The sequence below is a fragment of the Rosa rugosa genome, chromosome 5 (genome assembly GCF_958449725.1).
Source record: "Rosa rugosa chromosome 5, drRosRugo1.1, whole genome shotgun sequence".
NCBI classification, from domain to species: Eukaryota; Viridiplantae; Streptophyta; class Magnoliopsida; order Rosales; family Rosaceae; genus Rosa; species Rosa rugosa.
Genome location: NC_084824.1, coordinates 10,495,026 through 10,521,183, shown reverse-complemented (window position 1 = coordinate 10,521,183; position 26,158 = coordinate 10,495,026). Strand labels below are relative to the sequence as shown.

The 26,158-nt window shown below is 39.3% G+C and overlaps 5 protein-coding genes across 7 annotated transcripts; 2 read left to right on the top strand and 3 right to left on the bottom strand.

The window, feature by feature from the left end:
* Positions 1-225: 225 nt before the first annotated feature.
* LOC133709506 (uncharacterized) lies at positions 226-6,098 on the bottom strand. Of its 3 annotated transcripts, none has more exons than XM_062135278.1 (9): positions 5,901-6,098; positions 4,645-5,373; positions 3,019-4,115; positions 2,421-2,706; positions 2,064-2,270; positions 1,651-1,824; positions 1,278-1,475; positions 1,001-1,114; positions 226-787 (listed from the first exon to the last, which is right to left on the bottom strand). In XM_062135278.1, exons 2-9 carry the CDS (start codon positions 5,308-5,310, stop codon positions 455-457), a joined length of 3,075 nt encoding a protein of 1,024 aa, XP_061991262.1. In that variant the 5' UTR covers positions 5,311-5,373; positions 5,901-6,098; the 3' UTR covers positions 226-454. The 3 variants fall into 3 exon arrangements, with proteins under 3 accessions (XP_061991262.1, XP_061991264.1, XP_061991263.1); XM_062135280.1 differs by having other exon boundaries at positions 4,660-5,373; positions 5,901-6,097; XM_062135279.1 differs by lacking the exon at positions 5,901-6,098 and adding an exon at positions 5,659-5,893.
* Positions 6,099-7,225: 1,127 nt separating this feature from the next.
* On the bottom strand, positions 7,226-10,795 carry LOC133708689 (NADH dehydrogenase [ubiquinone] flavoprotein 1, mitochondrial). Its single transcript, XM_062134182.1, has 3 exons — positions 10,639-10,795; positions 8,091-9,561; positions 7,226-7,474 (listed from the first exon to the last, which is right to left on the bottom strand). Exons 1-2 carry the CDS (start codon positions 10,639-10,641, stop codon positions 8,104-8,106), a joined length of 1,461 nt encoding a protein of 486 aa, XP_061990166.1. The 5' UTR covers positions 10,642-10,795; the 3' UTR covers positions 7,226-7,474; positions 8,091-8,103.
* Positions 10,796-13,616: 2,821 nt separating this feature from the next.
* LOC133712370 (uncharacterized) lies at positions 13,617-16,987 on the top strand. The gene is made up of 4 exons (XM_062138478.1): positions 13,617-14,063; positions 14,509-14,784; positions 14,896-15,033; positions 15,123-16,987. The coding sequence occupies exons 1-4, from the start codon at positions 13,761-13,763 to the stop codon at positions 16,974-16,976; spliced, it is 2,571 nt and encodes an 856-aa protein (XP_061994462.1). The 5' UTR covers positions 13,617-13,760; the 3' UTR covers positions 16,977-16,987.
* Positions 16,988-17,728: 741 nt separating this feature from the next.
* Positions 17,729-23,313, top strand: LOC133709626 (probable pre-mRNA-splicing factor ATP-dependent RNA helicase DEAH4). Its single transcript, XM_062135425.1, has 15 exons — positions 17,729-18,044; positions 18,137-18,334; positions 18,429-18,646; positions 19,134-19,186; positions 19,322-19,438; positions 19,542-19,633; positions 20,011-20,097; positions 20,206-20,420; positions 20,517-20,609; positions 20,960-21,083; positions 21,328-21,475; positions 21,596-21,665; positions 22,164-22,324; positions 22,506-22,681; positions 22,778-23,313. Exons 1-15 carry the CDS (start codon positions 17,845-17,847, stop codon positions 22,923-22,925), a joined length of 2,100 nt encoding a protein of 699 aa, XP_061991409.1. The 5' UTR covers positions 17,729-17,844; the 3' UTR covers positions 22,926-23,313.
* A 419-nt stretch (positions 23,314-23,732) lies between these two features.
* Positions 23,733-24,717, bottom strand: LOC133708377 (uncharacterized). The gene is made up of 2 exons (XM_062133837.1): positions 24,678-24,717; positions 23,733-24,369 (listed from the first exon to the last, which is right to left on the bottom strand). Exon 2 carries the CDS (start codon positions 24,345-24,347, stop codon positions 23,826-23,828), a length of 522 nt encoding a protein of 173 aa, XP_061989821.1. The 5' UTR covers positions 24,348-24,369; positions 24,678-24,717; the 3' UTR covers positions 23,733-23,825.
* Between the last annotated feature and the right edge of the window lie 1,441 nt (positions 24,718-26,158).

The following is a 26,158-nucleotide window of genomic DNA, read 5'->3' as shown; positions in this document are numbered from 1 at the left end:
CGGCCGAATGATCGAGTGACTTCATTCTTGGCCCTTACTTGATCTCAGCCAAAATTCTCTCTCATCCAACAACGAGAGCTTAGTAGGTTGATTTGCAAAAACAGGTGCAAACAGGTACTAGTTAGTTCAGGTGATGATATGTTATTTATCCAAATTCAGAAATCTTAATCATCACTGGCGGAAAGTTCATGTACTGTTTCTAAAATTCTCCCTTATCATAATGTATGGCTTAAATCATTTGTGGAATCGACAAAGCTATGACCTTCATTGTACAAATACTAAGACTGGGGCATCAAAGCTTAGGTTACGACAGCTACTTTCTCTATTCACAAAATAATATGCCTCAATGCACCCTGTTTATAAACCTGATAATCACATTGCTATGAAAAACTGGAATACACTCCCTAATACTCATCATATATGTACATCAAATACACACATGAAAGAGAAGATATCAGTCACTGTCCTTCCAAACCTGACGGAGGAGTTGATATCGGACAACTTTCCGACCACCCTTCCACTTCAGCATTGGGTTGGCTGTCAACGACTTGGGGGAAACCTGGGAATTTTCTACGATTGAAGTCATCGGTGAATCCAACTCATCAAGCTCATCATCACTAGTATATGATTTCTTAAGCACTGATGACCCACTCCTTAGGTGAGCTGGGCTCCCCACCTCTCCTGTAATGCCTGATAGAGAAGCAGCAGCTGGAGGTGGTGAATAAAATGTGGGATTTGCAATAAATGGGAAACTTGTAACAGATTCTGTTTCAGCTTCCAGATTCTCCTGAAGTAAGAAACAGTCGGGATTAATGTACATCGAAAGCCATGAAACTAAATGTTTACACCCTGGGCCTGAGTTCCTTTTCTCCAGGGAGTAGCCACATAGTCATATAACGACCAATGATACCACACTCCAGCTTTCAGAAAGGAATGCAGTACAGGAAGTATTTAAGCCACATAATTATTTGCACAGAAAAAAGACAGCGTCTCTTCTTACCTCATTGTCAAGAGCCTCAAAAACTGCTTCGGGAATCGGGTCTGGGCAAAACTCATCTGTAACAAAATTGTAAAGGACCCTCTTGATCATTGATGCACCGAATGTAGGGCATACCTTCATACAATCAATGAGATGGTGATCAACACAGAAAGACATTACCAGATAAAGATAGAAGACTAGTTAAAATATTGACCGTCTTTTCATTCACAGTGTCTCTTTTCTTTTCCAGAGGACAATAAGGAGGGTATAACTGAAGTATCCAAGTGAAAGTATTTACCTCTTCTCTGGTGGATTTATCTGCAAGCATTTCAGATGGAAGCATCATGAGATCACTCAAAGCATTGAGAAGACGGAAAGCTTTAAAGGATGTTTCACTCTCCTGCCCCTTGTGATCACTGAGTTCATCCTCATCGTCTGGAACATCAGTATCATCCATACCAAATAGATCAGTCAGCCATCTGGACCAGCTTCCAATCTGGGGATGCGAAGACAAGTACAGTCTCTCTATCAATGGAATACAACGCTACTATTTCTTTGTGGATATACAACCTTGACACTTACTTTCATGATAATTATTGGAATAAGTTCAGCAAGTAATTTAGGACAATAATATCAAGATAAACTTACATAATAAGGTAACCTACACTTACCGCATTTTTTAGCTGTGCACCTGCCCCAAAACTTGATTTTCCAGCTGGAATAGGGAGAACCTTGGAATCACTTATAGGGTCGGACACGGGATCTGTGGGCATCTCTTCAGCATTTTCACGAAGAATAGCATTGAACATAGCCACATCCAACCTACTCACCAACTGCTCCATGACCTGAAAAAACAACATAGATTGTTATCACTTATTAGTGCATAAAATTTTGATGGCAGTTGCAAACAAGCAGTATGATTATGTTGGACACAGAAATAAAACAATGGTGTAGCTCTGGCTACGTATAACATTTTTGCAGAGAGAGCTCCACTTTATCAATATTATAATGGTAACATATCTGAGGTTGTTAAGTGAAAAGCTCAACAATGTATTGAGGAAGAAATTTTGATGCAAAAACATACCAAACGAGCTAGAAGAGGCAAGCAGCCACACTCATGGCCACCAGCTCGAACAGGACAAAGCCTTTCACAGGCATCTTTGAAAGCCTTCGTCCACAGCTCAATAGAAAAATTACCCTGCTCATGATCACCCAAACCTTTCTTTCTTCCATTAGCTTTCCTTGTGCTTGAGCCTTTCGCAGCTGCAGACTGCATATGTGGAGTTATATTCTGGAGAGGAGAAAACAAGGTACAAGATCAGACATAATTAGCACAGACCTCAGATTAGGCTAAATTCCTCAGCATAGAGCTCAGTAGTGAAAGAATGCAAAGACATGATGATGACGTTAAAGAATAAAACTGGAAGGAATATGGACTTACCTGCCACCATACAGACTCAACTATCCGGGAGAATATCCAAGCTTCAAACTTTTCCAAAGCAACCATAAATATATGTGGATCCTCCCAATTATCAAAACTTTCAAGAATGTTATCTTTCTCATCATTGCGAGTACGAATCCTATCCTTTGCTGATAAATGCCTATCCGCTGCATACTGTTTGCCACCTTTAATTGTAGTGCATGGTTCATTTGAAACTTGAGCTTTCCCTAAGCCCTGGCTGACAATAGCTCTCAACACAATTGAGTTCGACAACCAGAAAGTCAACCTGTTCATAGGAGGAAAAGAACAGTCAATAAAATTCCAAACTAAAAGAGAAGTATCTTTCCATCATTAAGGATGTTTAGAAATCGACGTATCAAATGATATGGCTATTAAGGACAAGAGGAAAAAAAAAAAAATCTTTAGCCCATAGAAGCAGAGTTATTGTTTGTGGTGCATCATGATCCTTTGTGTTTTTAACGAAACAAAAAGGGGCCCCATATCACTAGGGCTTCTAGTTACTGCAATTTACAAATTAGACCATTATTTGATTAATGATACGGACATGGCCAGTAAATAATAATGGTAAATTCGATACCTTGGAACATCATTTCCACAAGCTTTAGAAACCAAAATTAATCCAGTAATAGCAGCTCTTGCTGCATTTGCCTTCTTAGCTTGAGATCTCATTTTGCAAGCATGAAAATAGAATCTAGAAAGTCGGCGAGCAGGAGCATGGATCTTATTCGTGTTACTCCCATGCTCGGCGACAATGGAGTAAAGGCCAACCTCAACAGCAGCCGCTTCTCTCAACTCATCCTTAAGCATTTCAATTGTCGACTCCAGCTCAATATTACTATCAGAACAGCTAGTTGTTGTTTCTTCTCTTTCACACTTTGCACTAATGATACCACCAACACGACCATCTTCAGGAATCTCAGCTTCCTTTGACTTTTTCATAAACTCATGTTTTCTTAACCGACTATTGGTCTCAGCTGAGATAGAAGGTTTCACGGACTTTACATGCTTTAATTCAGTACTTTTAACCTTGCTTTCCCGTGATCCAACATTATTGCTGACTGTAAAAGTTTCACTCTTTAAAGTGACTGGCTTTCTGGTAGCATCTTGTGAAAACCTAGAAGCTAATTTGCCATCAAAAGAATATTCATTCACCTTTACGAGATGATCATCATCTCGAGGGGATTCTAAATCTGCATAGCTTGCTGATATTGAGTTTGTAGCCTGCTGCAGAGACGTACTTGAGGTTGTACCTTCAGAAGCATGGTTGCTCACAATTTTGCCCATTGTAGATTCTTGTGCATTTTCTTGCATTCTGGCACCTCTGTTAATAAGACTATTCTGAATTCTGTTGGTCTTAATATTATAATTACCAGACTCTTGATGGTCATCTTGATAGCCAGAGGATGAAGAAGATGATTGAACAGACTGAGTCACAGATTTTTTCAAGGTTGGCACTGATCTCTCCCTTGAAGGGTGAGGCAAAGAAATATAATCATAAGCAGGTTTCCGAGGGGAGGAAGAGCCTATTGGCGACAGTGGAGATGAACTTCCACTTTGATGTTTCAATGCATTAGCGACTGGATTCATAACAGTGCTTGCAGGTGCTGCTATTGAATGTACGGTTGGTTCCTCATAAATCCTTCTAGTGTTATCAATTGTTGATTCTGACGCATTCTGCAATTAATTAGAAATGGTTGTCAAACTCATCTAACAGCCAACATTGATGACAGTGCTCGAATAAAAAGGAGAAAACCATCAGATTAACACAGTTAAGATCTTTCTAAATGATAAACAATAGCTTTCCACAATTAGAGTAAACTAACAGTGATTGCAACCATATTTTATCTGTAGACGACTGTAGTGTTTTCTTTGAAGATACATATGCAGATGAAATGACAATGCTATTACTACGAGCACATGATTTGGGTTCTCAGAATTCGTTTTTCAAGACCCTAAGTTCAGCTAGTTGATTTATCATTTAAAAAAATTGCATTTGCAGTTGCATTAAAATCTAATACATAACCCAAATTCTACTTAATGCGTTAGATGCAAGGGTTCCTTGAATTTGGGAAATCCTACATTAAAGTCATCACACTCTTTGCAACCAATCAGAGAGTAGGATGATTTCACATAACAGCTTGAAAATTATAAGACGAGACAGCAAAGCAAAGAAACTAATCTAAAAGGGAAAAAAAAAATCAACCTTGTCTCCACATACCTTATCAGCACTTGGTGATGAACTGACTGGTGCCTCAAAAGCAGAAGAGGTTACAGTGCGTGATGAATGTGAAGACTGATCATCACCATCATCATCAGTAAAAGAGGCAATCTCGTCATCCAGAGACCCATGACTTCCATGGTTGTCCAGCGACACTTGTTTGGCCAAGTGGGAGCTATCATTACCACAAGGCTGAACATTAACATAAAGAACCGGCTGAGCTGAACTCTTAGAACTCTTCTTCAAGTTCAGTGGAACTCTGACATTCGTGGTTTCAACTATGGTCGCATAATCTGCAAGATTTATCACAGCCGATCCCAAAAGTTTAGCTGCCTTGTCCTTTCGAGGTGCAGACAGATGAAACTCAAAGTTGTTCTTCTGGTAAGTGTCGCGCGCCGAGCTTTTTCTTGACTTCTCCTTGTACAAAACAACCGGAAGCCTGAACGACTCCCCGAATTCAATCTTCTCACCTCCAACATTACGAAAGAATGATCCAGACGCTTGATCACCATTTCCCCATTGAAGAAACACAGACTCAACAGATTTCAAAGCCTGAGACGAGGGCCATGGTTTAATTTCCAGCACATGTATAACATAATCTACCTCAACCGCAGCACTCTTCCGGCTCTTTGCTCTTATCCCAAGCACCATTGTTATGCGAACAACACAACACGAATAGCTCAATCAAAACGCTTCTACATTCATCATACCTTACTACAAAGCATCAGATAGAAAAGTTAGAATCCAAACCATTTAACATATCTTCGACATTAAGAACTCGATTCAATGCAAACTAGACAATACGTCAAAATTGATAGTTTGAGTTTTGAATATAAAAAAGGAAACGTGGGGAGGTTTCAGCATCAAAAATTTACTAATAATTTCAGGCATCACCTGCCCCACTCATTTCAGCTCCTATCATATATATAAACAAATGATGATGATGATGATGATGGTGACTACTACACATCAAAAATAAATGGTGACAAAGAATCTGACCTCTGCTCTAATTAAAATAACAAAACGAAACCAGAAATCGGCGAAACAGACAAAATCGGTGAGCAGAATAGCAACAGGGAATTAATAAAATAAGCAGAAAGATTTTGACTGCTTCGTGTTCCGGAATTGATACAGAGATATAAACAGAAATAGATTTAGATCGGAATCGGATAATCCAGTTTGGGAATCGGAAAATGAAGATTAGAAATTGGTGAGTGTGAGAGAAATGTGAGGAGACTTACGGTTGAGTAATGGGAGAGGGAAATGTGGAAGAAGAAGAAGAAGAAGAAGAGCGGGAGAGATTGTGAAGCTGATTCTGTGAGTGTACACGTCTGTGGGCGTCGGAAATTGAAAGATTGCTTGTGAGAATAGAGAGAGAGAGAGAGGGAAAGAAGAAAGAAGAGGAAGGTAGTTGGAACTTGGAACTAGGAAAAAAAAATGAAGAGGACGATACCGCGTGTTTCGCCGAGTTAATCCAAATTTATATGGGCCCATTCTTGGCCCATTAATAGTGTTTGGAATCTCTATATTGCCTTTTCAAATGAAGTTCAGGACTTCATGATTGCATGTTTTAAAATTTTCTTAATTCGGTGCCTTTCACTTAATTCATTGCTTTTAATACTATGATTGCATGTTTTAAAATGTTCATAATATCATCCAGAGATGTTCTATTTATACCTGTTATTTGGACTTCTTTGTTAATAATCTCCTTACTTATTAGACACAGAAAAAATAAATTTTTGTTCTCTCTCTCTCTGCACCTTTTGACATGTGAAATGATCATATGACATTTCGTTTATGAAATAAATGATTCGTTTTTCATGTGATAACTTTTTATATGCTCTAAATATCGATACTCAGTTTTTGTGCTCCTACACGCGTGACTTTCGCGTGTTCTTTTGTTTAAAAGGAAAACACTTTGGGAAAAGCTTGGCCTGTTTTAACCTAGAGGGGGGGTGAATTGAGTTGAGTTTAACCTGGAGGTGGGTTGAATTGATTTTAACCTCGTCAATTAGTAGGATAAGATGGATCATAGAGGAGACTAGCTCACTCTCATGATTGAAGGATAATGCTTCGCCTTTTTCGTGTCCCATGCTTGATTATCTTGATAAGCTACTTCATCCTAATTTAGTTATATTATTTATCTTGTTTGTGTTTTTGCTTGTTAGTCTTGCTTCAAAATCATTTAGAAGTAACGTCATGCAGAACATTTGATCTATTAGGGCCCATGCCATTGTTGCTATCTCCATGGTTTTTCTACCAACAGCAATGGGACATAGGTCCACTGGTTTTATGTTACACAACTGACGCAGTGCAAGAAGTTACCATCTTTTATGATATCCTAGCTAGTGACTTTTTAGTTTACTCTACCCTCCTCAAGGTTTGTTGTTCTTATTTCTCGACTTCATACATCATACGCATGCTAGCATATCTGTCAACTTATATTAAACTCGTAACTAATTTATGATTCAAGGGGTTTTCCCAAATTATCCTACATAAAAGTGATGAGCATGACTTTTGAGTTATGGTTATTTATCCGTGTATCCACAGGTCCAACAGTAGTCAGTAATAAAACAAGGAATTTTTATTAACAAAATTTCATGTGTTGGGAACACATGATCTAGAAACAAATATGGATTGACAGACATCAACAGTAAGTCATCGTTTCTCAGGGACGGTGAGATCAACAGTCGATACAGCTTAAACACAAACAATAGCAGCTGGACCAGCAGCTGCCTCCAAGTCACCTATCCTCTAAAATCTGGGCACATACTTCACTTTATTCCATAATTTCCACCAAAATACAAGCTTTAACCTACACAAGCAGAAAAATCATTTTACGACACCAGCTGATGTATATTTTAGCCCATAGAAAAATACTAAAAGAGTGCAGAAGCTTAAAACTCAAATCGACAATTCACTAATTAACTATGACTTGTAAAAGGTCTAAAGCGTCATCATCTCAGGGTCGTCAAAGTCATAAACAGCATAGCATCGAGAATTCATTAGTTAGAACATTTGGTTTTCCTACCACTTGACTGTGGAAGCACAAGACCAAAAAAAAAAAAAAGAAGAAGAATATGCCTACGCTTATGCTTATGCAACAACCGAAAATAATGACCATCTTAAGTCACTTTAGTCACTAATCTTATTGCTAAATATCAACACATAAGATAAGCCCACACCATCAACCTGGGTAAGCCTTGCAACATTCTAAGAAAATGTACTTTTTACTTGAGTCCAAGAAAACCCATGTTTAGATTCATCCAACCGGATCAGGCCACCTGATAGTTGGTCTTACAACAAAATAACAACAAACAAATTCAAGGTACCCAAGTTGAAGTTACTTGTATTGTTTTTCTCCTTTGTTTCTTATTTTTAGAAGTCAAATGAAGAAATGAATGCATACTAGAACTGAGGCAAGACTCAACCTGAGAAAGACACCTAGGCAGCTGCCTCCAGCAGCTCCCTCTCAGCACGCTCCCTGATCCTCCTCTCCATCTCTGGCCTGAAATGCCTTATCAGACCTTGCACAGGCCAAGCAGCAGCATCACCCAAAGCACAGATCGTGTGCCCCTCAATCTGCTTGGTCACCTCCTGAAGCATGTCAATCTCTTCCAACTTTGCATTCCCAACTTTCATTCTTTCCATGATCATCCAAAGCCATCCAGTCCCCTCTCTGCACGGTGTGCACTGCCCACAGCTCTCATGCTTGTAGAAGTAAGAAAGTCGTGCAATTGCATCCACAATATCAGTTGATTTATCCATCACAATAACAGCAGCAGTCCCCAACCCAGATTGGACAGCCTTCAGTGCATCAAAATCCATCAATACATCATTACATATGTCCTTGGTAAGCAAAGGAACAGATGAACCACCTGGAATTACTGCAAGTAAGTTATCCCATCCACCCCTCACGCCTCCGCAGTGCCTCTCTAATAATTCTTTCAAGGGTATACTCATCTCCTCTTCAACAGTGCAAGGCTTGTTAACATGTCCTGAGATACAAAACAATTTCGTCCCTGCATTGTTCTTCCTCCCAAAACTGGAAAACCACTCAGGTCCACGCCTTAAAATGGTGGGAGAAACAGCCACCGTCTCCACATTTGTAACAGTAGTGGGACAGCCATATAATCCTGCATTAGCAGGGAAAGGAGGCTTCAATCTTGGCTTTCCCTGTTTGCCTTCAAGGCTCTCCAGAAGTGCAGTTTCTTCACCACAAATATAAGCACCAGCACCATAATGGATATGAACATCAAAGTCATAACCAGATCCACAAGCATTCTTGCCCAGTAGCCCAGCTGCATAGGCTTCTTTTCTGGCCTTTTCAAGGTTCAATCGTTCATTCACATATTCACCTCTTATATAGATGTAAGCAGCACTGGCCCTCATCCCTACGCCAGCAATCAGGCAACCCTCTAAAAGCTTATGTGGATCATGGCGCATTATTTCCCTGTCCTTACAGGTTCCAGGTTCACTTTCATCAGCATTGACAACAAGATAGGAAGGGCGACCATCAGATACCTTTGGCATAAAAGACCATTTGAGGCCAGATGGGAAACCAGCACCACCACGTCCGCGGAGGCCAGACTTCTTCATCTCATTAACAATCCAATCAGAACCTTTGATAACTAAATCTTTGGTTCTGTGCCAGTCACCTCGCTTCATGGCACCTTTGAGAAATGGGTCATGCAGCCCATATAAGTTGGTAAAAATTCGGTCTTCATCTTTCAAGCCACCAAAATGGGTTTTCTCAGGAGGTGGGGGAGGTGGTGGAGGTTGAGGAGTAGTAGCAGTTGATGCAGCCTGAGTGCTCAATAACCTATACCCTAGGCCCCACTTCTCAACATGATGTCGGGCTAAAACTGCCCTCTGCAGATTAAGAATACCCTTGATGGGTGCCTATGAATTACATTGATACCAAAGAAGTCAGATCAGATGATTTATCCAAAAAGAATATGTCTATAACATCTGACCTTCACAGTTAGCACTAAAACAAACTACAATTCACATGAAAGAGCATCCCAAAAACATGCATGAAAAAATCAAACACTAAAATGAATCATAGCAACGATGACAAAATTTACTTCTCTTGCAGACTATATATTCATATGGAAGTTAATACGAGCACACACACTAGAACATTTAAATATGGTGTATATCTTTTGTCGCAATTCCTAGATTTATACCTAACTACTTCAGTGCTCCCTTTTATCTTACCTGCACTGTATCTATGTGATCTTGATAGTTTCACAGTCTTCCACACAAGACTGAACCTAAAAAGAAACTGAATTAACGCTCTCGTTACCTGCAATGAAATCTTCTTTGCATATGCATTGGGATTCAAGTGTAGGAAGCCTGTAACCCAAAAAGCCTAGAGTGATAGCCCACTAACAGCTTTTATCCAAACAAAAGCTCATAAACAATTTCTAACCTAAAGTTTCACGATTTTTCATACACTGAGCCTAAAACTGACGCTCTTCGTTAGCTGGGGAGAAACTTTCTTCCCCCAGAACATTGGTATTTAAGTGCACCCAAGAAGCCTAAGGTTATTTTCCCAGAAAACCGAAAAACAGAAACAAAAGCTCGTAATCAAATTGGAACCTAAAGTCAAAATCTTTCTACAACCCAGCCTCACCCAAAAATTGGGTATAGCTCGGTAGAGCTTCTACACATATTTCAGACCTAACTAACCCAATTTCAATTACATTTTCCTTCCATTTTCAGTTACTCTCCTCAATTAATCGAGCACCCAAAACAGAAGCAGACCCAGAATAATAAAAAACGTCACAGCAGATCTAATAAAGACCCAACATTTCATATCAATGATTGTGTGATAAATCATACCAAACAAACATGGATTGACAGAAACAAGAAAATGAACCCAAATCAGATTGAAACCTAAAGCAGTAAATAAAAGGGTCAAAAGTAAATTTCAGCAATCAAATGTAAAAGGGAATAGAGATTTGGGTTGCGTACCATGGCATAAATCGCAGCAGACGAACCCTGATGCGTCTGATAATGAACAAGATTTGAGAGAAGTAGGAGAGTGTTGCGAAGCTTTGCCTATGTAAAATAGACCATCCCAAAAAATTATGGTGTGGTTCTGGGACACGTAGATTGGACCTAACCACGAAGATTGGGCCTGCTTCTGCCTTCTCTTAGAAGCGTGTAACCCATAAGGTCATTGGCCCAGGCCCTACGAAAGTGATGGGGGGGGGGCTCGATTTACCGAAACCGGCCGAACCAAACCGGGCATGACCCGACTGAATTTTGTACAATTTAGATTTTCAATTTTGTAAAGATCTCTTGCTCAAAATATGAATACTAATCTATCCAAAAACAAACAAAAATATATGAATATTGTCTACATTTTGTGACATGGGCCAAGTAAAAAACAAGTACGAAACTATGAACCAAAATGTCATCTTGAAGTTTTTGTATTAGGTAATAATATTGGCTGATATGGAAAAGAATTTGGAGTTTTGGGAAACAATGGTAATGAAATTTACCTTATTGGTAATTTTGTTAACTTTTCAATCTGGACTATTACCGAGGAAAAATTCTATATACACCTTCATATCTATTTGACTATTTCCAAAACTTTTTATGAATTTGCTATTTAATTCACTAATATCCTCCTAAATTCACCTCCGGTCGACATTCATCGCCATGAACGACCTGCGTTGCTACTTCCCTAACCTTTGTCACCCACCAACGTGTTGACGACACTTCCAGCAAAGAGATAATGCGATAATGATGTATTAAATTACTATACATTTCTCGATGAGAAGTGACGGACTAGTTTTCATTGTTGTGGTGATTTCCATAAAGTTGTTATGTTCCATCAAAAAAGAAAATGACATAATCATTTTCTGTCCATCGAATGACTTGAGCTCAAATTTGTGATTGAATAAATCCTTGTTTGTCCGATGCAGGTAGAGGACTCCCAAGTTATCTTCGGCCGCTATTTCACGACTGAAAATAGAATTCATAGCTTTATTTTTGACCTGAATTGAAATACTATAATTTTTGTTATTGTTGTTCATATGATTGTTTCACGTTGTCTAGCAGCATTTGACCGAAGTTGTTGTCACTTGCAACCTCTCTAGAGTCTCCCTCAAAAATGCACGAGTCAGACTTACCTCTTCCTCATTTTCTTGCGAGTTGAGTTATGTTTCAAGACATTCGGGTAATATTGTTCGTGTTTTTGTCCATTAAGTTTAGGATTCGTTCCCCTTTCATTAATTATCACCATGCTTTCTTGTTCCAGTTAGATTAGGCTACATTTTCTCAATCATATAATGATAAGCTTTGCTCTCTAGGAACATCTAACCTTATGTTTTCTTGAACATTGGTGACTCCATCATCATAGTGTTGAAACTTGCATTGTTGTTTATGGTGACTTTATCATGAAAGGTATTACTAATTACATATAATCCTTTATATTGGTTCTATCGTCAATGTAGAGCAAATGAAATGCAGGCCAAATCCGGCTTGTAATAAGTTGAACTAGATATGCATATAAGACGAGCAAAGTCCATGGATTCATTGTCTCCGTGACCCCTTGATTGTGTTCTTAATTATATTATCACTTGGTTTAATCGGTTAATATCAGAGCCAATTAAATCTGTGGCTTCTATTTGGGATTGGCCAAATGGACAGTTGCAAAATAAGTTTGATCACGTAATACAAACTTGGTTTGTTGAGAAGTTGGCTTGACGGCTGAGTCAATTTGATAATTTATGCTCAAGTTTTCCATATAGTCCAAGTGATTATTGATTTTTTTTGCATATGTAAGACACATCAGATTCTGACCTGAATCTAATCTGATGAGTTCATCTTTGTAGAGTAGTCTCTTCTTTTTTCTCGATTAGGCATCAGTATTTTGCTTTATGATAATAGTTTCACTTAATTTCAGATGGAACCCTAAATTATAGTAAAGTAAAAGATACAAAATTGTGGATCTTAGAATTTACATTTCCACATGAATTTTGTGCTTTGTACACTTCTAGCTATATGCTGCGACTCGAAAGCATAAAAGTTCATGAACATAGGGCACAAGAGATGCTTAAGAAACATTATCATCCGTGTTTTTTGTCATCTTTAAATTTCAAATAAGGGTTAGAATTAACTTAAAGCACATCCAATTACAAAACACTCCAACAAAGGATTGAGGTAAATTATTCTGAAAGCCTGTGAAAACCTTTTTTTTTTGAAAAGAGGTTTGGAACCCATCCTAACTCTAACTGGGAGGCTCAGTCTTACGCTCGTTATTATTATTAATACTAGCATGTGCCCACACTCTGTGTGTGTGGGTTTTTTTTTTTTTTTTTTTTTAAATTGACATTATTGTCCCTATTAGTTATTTCAGTTTCTAAAGTTTTTTAATATTAGAGGATTATATTCATCAAATATTTCAATTTTGGAGAGCAAGCTCTCTTTTCTTAATAATAGTATAGATAAGAGGGATGATTGTACAGCCTGTGAAAACCTTTTCTTTTCGCCCCAAGTTTTGTCACTTCGGAATTTTGTTCGAACAAGATCCAAACGAAGCCTCTCCCCCCTACTAAAATATTCTGATATTCCTTTGTAGTTGGTGAATCAGGAAGAAATATAGTGAAAGAAAAAAAAAAATCTAAAAAGGGTGCCCAATATAGGAATATCAATACAGACCATATAAACAAGATTAGTCATATCCGATTCGATTGTTTCCTTTTCTTTTCGGTCTAAAAAAGTTGGATAGTTTCCTTAAGAGATCGAAAATAAATAAATCCCAACCAAAATTATACAAACAAAGGAAATAAGAAAATAGGCAGTAAAATTTGAAACACTAAATTATTCCAACCATGCCAGGACCAGGTCAAAGACAACCTCAAAATCTCAAATATATTTCAGCTCACCAAAACTAGACCACACTAGTCACGCATGTCTCTCTTCCCTCTGTCTCTGCCATCTTCTCCCTGACGCAAACAAACTCAACTAAACCAGACCTAGAGACCTACACACAGTCACAGAGCCACACACACACACACACACTCTCTCTCTCTCTCTCTCTCTCTCAGAGCTTTCACAACCGTAACGAAATCAAACTGAAAATAATGACGGTGTTCGCCGGAAAAGCGCACGTGTTTCCTATCAACTACGAAGCCGAGGTGTCGCAGCGGTTGGTCGACGCTGCTCACGACAATGATCCGAAGTCGGTGTGCGAGTGTCTGGAAGATCCTTTCGTCGACGTGAACTACGTCGGAACAGTGTGCTTGAAGAGTAGGAAGACAGAGATTGTGTTGAAAGGTGAGTCGGCTCACGAGGTTGGCGTCGAGTACGAGGAGTTCAAGACTCAGGTCACCGCCTTCTTCCTTGCAGCTCATTCCGGCAATTTGACGCTCGTCAGAAAACTACTGGTAATATATATTATGTGATTCATATGATTTTTAATTTGCAATTAATCATTGCCGGAACTTTCATTTTCTGATGATCAAGGTGGGTTTTTGGTCGGGAAATTGTATCATATCCAGATTAACGGTTGTGATTACTATTGAGAATTTGATAATTTGAAATGGTAGGATACTGTAACTGACGTGAGGTTGAGGTAAACCAAACATTTATGAGCTGAGATATGCAAAATCATATATGTTCCCATACAGCAATGATTTTTCTTGTTTCAAATTTGAATTCGTTAACTGATCTGTAACTATAATTTCTAAGATTTTCATGCAACAGAATTATGTTCTCTCTGTTACAAATTTCAGTTCAGTTTCATATCTGTAATATTTCAAATTCAAAATGAAAAATGTGGAGAGTACTATTGATGTTCATGGCTAAAATTTGTTCATGTTTATGTGACAGAGTTATGGAGCCAATGTGAATCTGAAACTGTTTCGAGGCTACGCGACGACAGCAGCAGTGAGGGAAGGACATGCACAGATACTGGAGGTTGTTATCAATGCTGGAGCATCTCAGAAGGCCTGCGAGGAGGCCTTGTTGGAGGCAAGCTACTTGGGCCGGGCTAGGCTGGCTGAGATGCTCATGGCATCCGAGTTGATCCGTCCTCAAGCTGCTGTACATGCTCTCGTTTCTGCTAGCTGCAGAGGGTTTGTTGATGTTATAGACACACTCATCAAGGTACATAAAACTCTGCTTAAATTTGCGGCCTACTATGAATTAGTACACACACTTTGTTTTTCTTGTACATATAACTGTGAAATTGACAGTGATGCTCTTGATTGGTGGCAGTGTGGGGTAAATATCGATGCAATTGACCGGACATTGCTTCAATCTTCGAAGCCATCCCTATACACCAACGCCGACTGCAATGCTCTTGTTGCTGCCATTGTCAGCAGGCAGATTTCGGTTGTGAGATTATTGTTGCAGGTATGCAATTTCAGCTCCTAAGAGCTTATATATGCAGTATTAATACTATGATTCTATCTAGTGTTATTTACCTTTCAAACAAATTACAGGCTGTTGCCAGAACAGATATCAAAGTGAGTCTTGGAGGCTGGTCCTGGGATGTAAGTACAGGAGAAGAGTTTCGGGTGGGTGCAGGACTAGCCGAGGCGTACAGCGTGACATGGTGTGCTGTGGAGTACTTTGAAGCCAGCGGTGCTATCTTGCGAATGCTCCTACAACATGTCTCCCCTAACATTGCTCATTTTGGGAGGACTCTCATTCACCATGCCATCTTGTGCAATAATGAAAGAGCAGTGGATGTGCTGTTGAGTTGTGGCGCAGATGTAGAGGTTCCGATTAAGACAACTACTTCAGAAACTGAGTATCCCATCCACATGGCTTCGCGGTTTGGATTAAGTAAGATTCTCCAACAACTGATCGATGGTGGCTGCAATGTCAACTCTCGAACGGACTCTAGAGAAACTCCTCTCATGATTTGTGCTAGATATAAACACCAGGAGTGTTTCAGAATTCTTGCTTCTAACGGTGCTGATTTTGGCCTGGTCAATTCTTGTGGTCAAAGTGCAAGTGTAATTGCAGAGTCAGCTAAGTGGAGTCTCGGCTTTAAAAGGGTAGTTCTAGACTTGATTCGAGCTGGGAAGGTTGTTCAATCGAGTAATATGACAATCTTTTCTCCTCTACTGTATGTGACTCAAGCAAATGATGTTGAGGCTTTGAAACAGCTGATCAATTGTGGTTGTGAAATCAACTCTCAAACAGAATCTGGAGAAACTGCACTAATGATCTGTGCTAGACATAAACACCAGGAATGCTTCAAAGTTCTTGCTTCAAATGGTGCTGATTTTGGCCTTGTCAACTCTGGCGGTCAGAGTGCAAGCTCAATTGCAGAGTCAGCTAAGTGGACTCCTATCTTCAAACAAGCTATCCTAGATGTGATTCGGGATGGGAAGGTTGTTCGATCAAGCAACACATCAATATGTTCTCCTCTAATGCTTGTGACTCAAGAAAACAATGTTGAGGCTTTGAAACAACTGATTGAGAGGACAGACATCGATGTTGATGAGCAAGACGAAAATGGATACTCTGCTGCAATGATAGCTGCAGCAGATGGTAACTTGGAAGCTTTCAAATTGCTTATCTGTGCAGGAGCTGACATGAATCTGCAGAACAAACATGGTCAGACCCCATTGGACCTACTAGATACAAACCAAAACGGTGAAGAATTTGAAAAATTATTACTGAATCATGCAGTTCAAAAGGGCCCCAATAGTAGTTCCCTTGAGTTCTATGCTCTTCATCTTGCAGCGCAACACGGAGACTTGGATTTGGTTCATACATTGATAAGTCAGGGGTATGATGTTAATGCTTTCGATGCTGAGGGATACACTCCATTGATGTTAGCAGCAAGAGGTGGCCATGGTAAGCTGTGTGAGCTTTTGATTTCTTTTGGGGCTAGATGTGATACTGTGAATGCAAGACATGAGACGGCACTGTCTCTTGCAAGGAAAACTGGATCTAAAAATGATGCAGAGAAGGCTATATTGAATGAGTTTGCACTAAAACTGGTGCTGGGTGGGAGTCATGTCAAGAAGCACACAAAATGTGGTAAAGGAGCTCCCCATAGTAAATTGCTGAGAATGGTTGGGGCTGCTGGGCTTTTAAGGTGGGGGAAGTCAAGTAAGAGAAATGTGATCTGCAAGAAGGCGGAGGTCGGGCCTAGTGATGCATTCAGATGGAACCGCAGGAGGAAGTTTGACTGTGATGAACCCGGGATGTTCCATGTGGTGACTACAAAAAACAAGGAGCTGCATTTTGTGTGTGAAGGTGGGGATGAAATGGCAGAGTTGTGGGTGAGAGGGATCAAGCTTGTGACAATGAAAGCTATCTTTGGCAAGAATGAATGAGTGAAGTTGTGCATGAGATTTTAAGGATCGGTTTATCTCATTGTATTCCTTTCCTTGTGCATTGTGGAATTACTCTGAGTGAAAGAATAAGCCTCCCTTCACTTAATTTCTACTCGACTTCTTCTCTTGGATTGATATGTACCATAGGAATACAACTTTAAAACAGGTTTGTGCAAGTAATTAAGGAGATGCCTTGATGAAAGAAGCTAAGGGATCGGAAGGCAGCAAACATCATCTTCTTCGAAGCTTAATTCCAAATGCTGCTTGTGATTAGCTAACATATATAGGAAATACAAGATCCTTCCTGCTGTCAAGATTGTTTGAACTCAGTTTAAGAACCTCTAGCTGCTGCTTCCTTTAGCTCCAAGAGAGACAAAGTACTAACAAGAATTTCATCTACCACCTTGCAGCCACCCTTAACCTTGTCTTGCGCAACTTGAGAAGTTGGACCTGGCCTTAGTGACCCCATCTACTATGTTCAAAATCTTCCTGTAAAAAAAAAACACATATTACACAACTTAGTTTTGATGATTCAGTTTATGTACTCATAATGTTCCATAGAGAGTTTTCAGTTTCATTCTCAAAAAAACGAGAAATAAAATCTTTTTTGCTGTTAAAGCTAAATAACTCGTAATATAAGTGTACGAGTGTTTACTCTAAAAAATTCTCACTTTCAATTAATTTTTTTTTTTCCTTCATCCGTAGTCCAAACACATATATTTCTCCAAGTTTAACACGAGCATCAAAACGAAAAGCAGCTATAATATATAAACCGTTAAATTTTGTAAAACCCCGATTTCTGTTCTCTTCCCACTAAATTCTCAAAACCCCTAAACTCTGCAACTCTAAGCTCCGTTCCGTTTCAACAATGGCGGAGCTCCCAATCCTTCAGTTCGAAGAGAAAATCATCGAAACAGTAGAACGGAACTCCGTCGTTGTCATTATCGGAGAGACCGGTTCCGGAAAGAGCACTCAGCTCTCTCAAATCCTCCACAGAAGAGGCTACACCAACTCCGGCGTCGTCGGCGTCACTCAGCCTCGCCGTGTCGCCGCCGTCTCCGTCGCCAGGTAACCTCAACAAACTCCCTACCTCTTCTGCTTCACTCGTTATTTCCTCGAATTCAAAATTTGGTAATTCTGAAATTGAAATTGCGCCACAGACGAGTTTCGCAGGAGCTTAATGTTCGGCTCGGCGAGGAAGTCGGATACGCCATCAGATTCGAAGATAGAACTTCCGAAAGGACTCGGATCAAGTACTTGACCGATGGAGTTCTTCTTCGTGAGAGCCTATCCAATCCGGAGCTCGATCAGTACTCTGTAATTATACTTGACGAGGCTCACGAGAGAAGTCTCAACACGTACATTGCTACCTCTCTCTGGATTTATTAGCTTGTGATTCGGTTTTTAGTGTTTTGCAATATGATGTTATGTTTATGCATTTTGGGGTTTTAGGGACATATTGCTGGGACTGATGAAACGATTGGTGAAGAGGCGTGCTTCGAATTTGAAGGTTCTTATTACTTCGGCGACTCTTGATGGTGATAAAGTATCACAGTTCTTTTCGAATTGCCCGGTGCTGAATGTTCCGGGGAAGCTATACCCTGTGGAGATATTGTACAGCAATGAGCGTCCTAAGAGCTATCTTGAGTCATCCTTGAAGACAGCTCTCGGTATGATTTCGATTTTATGTTTTTTTTTTTTTTTTTTGTGTGTGATTGTGTATAACTTTTATGTATTCAATGTGGTGGCTTCTTTCTGTTGTTTTCGAGAACTACTGTTTCTTTGAATGTAATATGTTTAGAATAGTATTGGGAACATGTTAATGCAGTAAGTAGATGATCTTTTTGCATTATGATGACTGAGTAAATAATTTCACAACCCTGGATTTCATGTGAGGTAGTTAATGTCAAATTATCTTGTTTCCACTTCTTTGCTCTAATCTTATCCCGCGGTTCCTGTTTTCTCTCTCATCTAACTATTAGGAAGGTACTTTATTCTTCTTTTCAAGATGCATTCTTGTGTCACGGAAGCACATACAGAATCTAGTTAGTATAATATCGACTAAGGGTTTTGGTCAATGTCACTCTATCTTCTTTGCCTAACTAGCTTTTTGGGACCAAAAAGAAGGAAGAAACCTAACCAGTTCTCTTGTTACAGATATACATATTAAGGAACCTGAAGGAGATGTCTTGATATTCATGACTGGGCAGGTGAGATGATCTCCTCTTACTTTGCTTTGTTTTATGGAATCGGTATCCTTTGACCACTATTTTGGATTATAACTGTTGTAATATTGGTGCTCCATACAATGCTTCCATTGACCAAGTACTTGATATGTTTTGTAGGATGACATAGAGAAGTTGGTCTCTAAGTTAGAAGATAGAGTTAGAAGCCTGGAAGAAGGATCTGTCTTGGATGCCATAATCCTTCCCCTTCACGGTTCTCTGCAGCCTGAAATGCAGGCAAGCAAAGACTTGACTTGTGACTTTTGAGGGCTTTATGCTCATAATATTTTGTTCCTATCAAACGATACTTTGTGGTTCATACCTTTTCTTTTCTATGCAGGTACGTGTATTTAGTCCCCCACCTCCTAATTGTAGGAGATTTATTGTTGCCACAAACATTGCTGAAACTTCTTTGACTGTTGATGGTGTTGTGTAAGAAAACCTATACTTATATAGATACTATTTCCTTGGGATTACTTTCATATGTTTTGCTTTCATTACATTTTCCATTTTAAGATGGGGTTGCTGTCTTTGTTTATTACATTCGTCTATATCCTTTTTGTTCCCTCCATATTTTTTGCTTACAACCAGGAGCTTGGTTGGATGAAATTCATTTAGTAATTCCAAGGAAGTAATGCCAATGGTGGAAACATAATCAAAAGAGAACACTTTTGCTACATTTCTTGTTGTGTCTCCCTAGTTCCAATATACACAGTTTGATTTATTATGACAAATTACACTGCTTTGTGCCATATGTTGAATGATGTTAAGCAGTTCTCTCACACTTATTAATTATCTGTGAATAATAGGTATGTTATTGATTCTGGTTATGTGAAGCAACGGCAGTACAACCCCTCAACTGGCATGTACTCCCTCGAAGTTGTTCAAATTAGCAAGTAAGAGAGTTAGTAGATTCATATTTTCTTCATAGCTTGTCTATTGTTTCTTTTCTGCATTTATATTTTGCTCAATTCTAATCACTCCTTGAATTCCTATGATTGCAGGGTACAAGCTAATCAACGAGCAGGACGAGCTGGAAGGACACGTCCTGGGAAATGCTATCGGTTATATCCTTCCATTGCTTACCATGAGGAGCTGCTGGATGCAACAATTCCTGAAATTCAACGTTCTTCACTTGCTGGAAGTGTTCTTTATTTGAAATCCTTGGACCTCCCTGATATTGACATTCTCACATTCGATTTTCTTGATTCTCCTTCCTGTAAGACAAACTTTTTTTTGGGTGCTTTTCTTCCCTGTTCAGGCATAGAATTAAAATTTCTTGCACATTTTTATTAAATCTAGTTGTTTGCTGCAGCTGAATCTTTACAAGATGCTCTGAAGCAGTTGTATCTTATTGATGCTATTGATGAAAATGGATTGATCACGAGAGTTGGGAAAACAATGGCTGGTATTAGATTCACATCCTATTTTGAAGATTTTTTATTTGATTTTCTTACGTACTTTATGTATATTGAAGGATGAATGATTTTTATTAGTTCTATTAAGTTTAGAATCCTGCACAGCCTTACCATTTGAGGAACAAAAATCATTGTGTAGTTCAGAATAATGCATGTCATTATGAAAATGCTATCTATCCATTCATGTTATATTTGCATCACATCAACACATTTTTCTTGGGCTATTTTTTCATATACAGTACACTAGTATTTGGAATTATTTTACTAAATGAGTATTGTCCGTGCACTAATTATAATCCTTTTGACAAGTTTACTGAGTATCTCCTTTGATTGTATACAGAGCTTCCACTAGAACCTTCACTGTCAAGAACCTTAATGGAGGCGAATGAGTGTGGTTGCTTGTCCCAGGCTTTGACAGTTGCTGCTATGTTATCTGCAGAAACTACATTGCTTCCTGGTCGAAGGTTAGCTTGCTAAAATTACTAATAAAGTAGTGTTTCTGTGTATGATGTGAAAGTTTGTTAATTATCTCAACGAGCAGTTGGGTAAGATCTAGTTAAACCCATTTTGCTTTCAGACAATATGCATCATGCTCTGGTGATAATGACATATCTGATATCTCACATTGGTGGAACTAAATATGCACACATACATTAGAATATGAATATTCTCAGTTGAGATAATTGTACTTTTTGCATACCATTTCAGCAAGAGTACTGAGAAGAAAAGGAAACATGATCATTTGGACCTTCCTGATGGTTCTGGTTGGGGTGATCACATCCAGTTGCTACAGATCTATGAGTGCTGGCATCAAACTCACTATGACATTGATTGGTGCAAGGACCGTGGCTTGCAGGTACCTTCTATAGTTGTATAAAAATCTGATGTACGGAGAAAATTCTATGAATTATATCCAGGGCATTTAAAATATGATTCTGATATATATGCACTATCTTTTTGGAACTCATCATTGTAGGTAAGAGGGATGACGTTTGTCAAGGATGTAAGGAAACAGCTATGTCAAATAATGCAAAAGACAGCAAAGGGTTAGTAAGTTATTATGAGCTTACATATATGTACCAAGTTGCTTATATAATTAAAAGTATTCTCAAGATTTAATTCTGTAATGCATTCTACCATGATTTCCCACAACTTCATGCATTATAGTTTTGCGGTTACGCCCCTGAAAGAATGATGTAGTTGGTTTGCTCATTCTTCTCACACTAGATAAATGGATAAATATGAAGTCAAACTAGAGTTATTTTGAATATCTTTGACCAAAAAAAAAAAAACTAGAGTTATTTTTGACGTGGTAACACCAGCTATTTGTTCAGGACAATGAAGTATTTTTTGTTATTTCTACAATAACGACTTGAGATAAAAGAGGACAATATATCATAACTTTTTGTGCAGTCTAGAGGTTGTCTTCTAGCATTGTTCTCTGGTCCAAGTTGTTACTATTTCCTTCCACGGTTCCACTGGAATATGTCGTATTGATGTTGTATTCCTTGCACTGACAAAACATTTTGTACCTGTAAACACAGGATCATTAGATGTACAGACACGCAGAAGAGGGAAGCAAACCCAACAGGATTATAATAACTTGAGGAAGGCATTATGTGTGGGGTATGCAAATCAGCTTGCTGAGAGAATGGTATTTCACAATGGCTATCGAACTTTAGGTTTTAAGCCCCAAGTAGTACAGGTATGGATCATTTTGTTTGAACTCTTGGATTACTGAGTTTTACCTCATATCCTCCTTCTATTAGTTGATTTAGCGAGGAAAGGGATTATGGCTTTGGTGCTCTCTAACATTAGTCAAAGTTTTGAGTACCGAGTTTCTGGAAGTCTAGAACTGAGATTTATTATTGATCTTTTACTGTTAGGTGCATCCATCCTCTGTGCTAAAACCAGATGATGAAGGGAAATTTCCAAATTATGTCGTGTACCAGGAACTTATTGCCACTTCTCGTCCATACTTGCGCACTGTATGTGCTGTAAATGTTGCATGGGTTACACCCATTTTGAACAAGGTTAATAAACTAAACATCAACAAACTGAGGTAAGCCAGTTTCCATGAACACAATTATGTAGAAAATCTTTATGTTCCTAATTCAAGGTCCCATACTAAAAGTATCTGTGTTTTTCCGTATTGTAGCGGTGGGAGTGGTCATATTGAAGAGCATGCAGAGGGAAATATTTCTGATTTGCCAAAGAAAGATGCTGTTACAGCAGTTCCTGATGATCAAGAAAGTAAAATACAAGCAGCCAGAGAACGATTTCTTGCTCGTAAAGGAAAGAAATGAGCTTAATCTGCAGTTGTATTTGATGAAACAGTTATCACATTGGTACTGCTCTCTGTCAATGTGGAGTAAGATTGTAAAGGCTGCTTGAAAGAGAGAATAGTTGCTGCTCAGAGATCAATTAAAATGCTCACTCCCCAAAACCAAGCTAATGAAACTGACACCCTAATTTCCTGATCAAAATGACGTTACCCTCGTCCATGATTAGAGAGTATCAATCAACTGTCTCTGTTAGAAATTGTTTTATTCAATGCTGATCGAGTGATCGTTGGTAAATTTTGACTTACAAGAGTACATGTATCGTCCTAGTAGCTTGCTGGCCGTTTGTTGACATGTACAGTGTAAATATTTCCATATTTGAGGAGCTTTGATCTGAGAATGATCATACAGAGATCAAAATTGTTTGCTTCTGCCATTCAATGTCACCGTCTTACACATTATTTCACTGTTGGGATGATTGGCGATTTGTTACATCATTACTGATTCGTGGGCAATAATGAATACCATTGCTATTGCTTCATCCATAACATTGACACGGAGGGGAAACTGCTACATATCGCGAACTTCTTTTGTTAGATTGATTGATGAGCTGTTGGTTATTGGTGTAACTATTATCGTGTAGGTAATGTGTTCGATTTTCATCAGTATACATGTGGGTAAGATTGAAGGTGGGAACCGTGGGATGAGTGCGATGGGGATAAAAGAAAGTTGGATATAACGGACAAGAGATGAACCGTGACTTCCTATCATCTACAGATTATTTTGTAATTGTATTGGCACACAAAATATAGAATTTCATGAAGGATTGAATTTATATACATCTTTGGAAAGTCAGTCAATGTAGGATTAGAAATTAGTCCTAGGTTCATATGAGAGCACGTATTACAACTTTACATGGTCGAATTAGTCACCAGCAGCTTCATCTATAGCCAGCTGATCAAGTGCTTCAAGAATAGCCCTTTCGTGCTCTCGAAGGACCAACTTTGCCCGTTCCAATTGCGCAGGGGAGAGGATATCTTGACTGTCAAGCAGCTTCCCAACCTCATGAATGATTTTATCCGTAGCACCAATCTGAATAAAACCAGATCTTTTATCGACATTACCAAACTCTTGAGCAGCAGTACCATTCGAATTTTGCCATTCCCTTAACGCTCTGATAGACTCGTCGGATTGCCTAATCTTCACGAGTAGCTCTCCATGTTCATCATCTGTAATGTTAAGTTCCTTCCGCAGCTTAGTCATCAGCGCCACCCGATCCCAAGAGATACTATCAGATTGAGCACTAAAGGCCTTCAAGACAGCATGGTAAGCCTCGGCTTCCATATGGTGGATCATCTCATAGTCGATTTTCCTTTCACCCCTTCGGACTCTACGAGCTTCTCTTGAAGGTGCAACACCAGAGCACTTGCGTTTGCGACCTCGCATCTCGTCTTGGATTTGACAAACCCTAAGGGCCACAGACAATGAGAACAGTTGCTTCAGCCCCAAGTTATGACCCAACAACCAAAGGGAAAATAAACCCACGTATAAGACAGTTTTGCCGTATCCAAAAGTTAAATTGGTCGCTCTAGTCATTAGTCAACACAAAAATGGGAGATTAATTAAGAGAATAAGGTAGCGCTGTCCAAGATGAGATTGATATAGAAGCACAGTAACTAAAATTAGAGCTAAACAAGGACCAATGAATTTTCAGAAAAAAGTTTTGCAACTAATTTTAAGGAACTCCGCTGTAAAAGCAAAAGATTTACTCCAAACCTCGCGAAGTAGTCGCTCCTTTGCCCACCCTGGACCTGGTACCTCGTGACTCCGTAATTGTTTTTGTTTCGATGTGGGTAAAAAGTTAAATATATGGAGTTTCGCTTACCCGACTTTTCTTTTGTTGCGATGTGGGACAAATCTTGCAGAACAATACAATAACATTGCCATGTACTATATTAATTAAGAGTTTAAGACCGCTTACATATCATAATCAAAAGCTTTTGGCCACTTGACAAAGTATTCTGAAATAGATCCAATCTCTTGGGTAAAGTGGGTCTAATTAGTATACATTTTACTACCTAAGCCCTCATCATTGCTTGCTTCTTGAGCTACAAACAATTTCAGCTCTATTTCCCCTTGGATGCCACTAGCAAAAAGCCTCCAAAATGGGATTTTGTATTGTATTACGGACGCTAGAACGACCAAATCCCTTGGAGGGGTGGAGACCGGACCTATCATTGTCCGATTGAAGTCTCAAAGTGGTTTTATTGGCGAGAAATTAAAAGTTTATCACCCTCTGCATCCACATGTCCAAGTTAGGGGTGTAGGTAACAAGCCATTTTAGGTCTCAGTTGATAAACTCTGTTTTATGTAATTTCTGTACTATTTGTGAGATTGTTGTATTAGATTGAATCTAATATTTATGTTTGATAAAATTATTTTCCTTGATAAAAAAAAGAAAAAGAAAAAAATAACGTTTTTTTTTATGGTAATAGGTCAGCCCTTTCATTAATATTCAGCAAGTAGTACAAAAACGAAACACCCCTATGGGGTCGACAGAAAGAATCGTTCCTTAGAACCTCATGAACCCTATTCTAGCAGAATAAAATCCCAAAAATCCCTAGTACACCCACCTTTTGGTAAATTCACGCACTTTTATTCTAACAAAAACCTAGAAACCTCGAAGCTTACATAAAATGGTTCCAACTAAGGCACTGGTTTTTGCGACCCAAACAAAAATTAAACGGTACTATGGGCCATAGAGACCCACAACATCCAATCCCCTAACAAGAGGGTAATCCAGCCCCAATCCCTAGCAGACAGAGTCCAAGCCAGAAGTTGTAGGACCCAGCCCACCCACTTCCAGCCATACCACAAACCCTCCAAACAGCCCCAGGCCCAGCTGGCCCAATAGGGCGAAATTGCTAAGGGAACCCCAAGCACTCCATCACAGCCGTCCAAGCTGCCGCCGCCACCCCCGTGGCTCGCCACCCTAAAGGGATCAGATTCCGAACAGAAACCATCGCCGCCTCCAGCCAAATTACCACCTCCACCATCGAAGACCTGATACTCCGCCATCTGGAAGCAAAGGCAGCTCACTGCTCCACTACCAACGTTGGAAGGCAACGAGAAACTGGAGCAGAAGACGAAGCCAGCAGCTCGCCTAGATTCCTCATTTGGATGCACACAGCCCTGCCACCAAGCCTTACCACCTCCAACAGAATCAAGTTGGCCGCCGCTTTGGCCGCTACCACCAC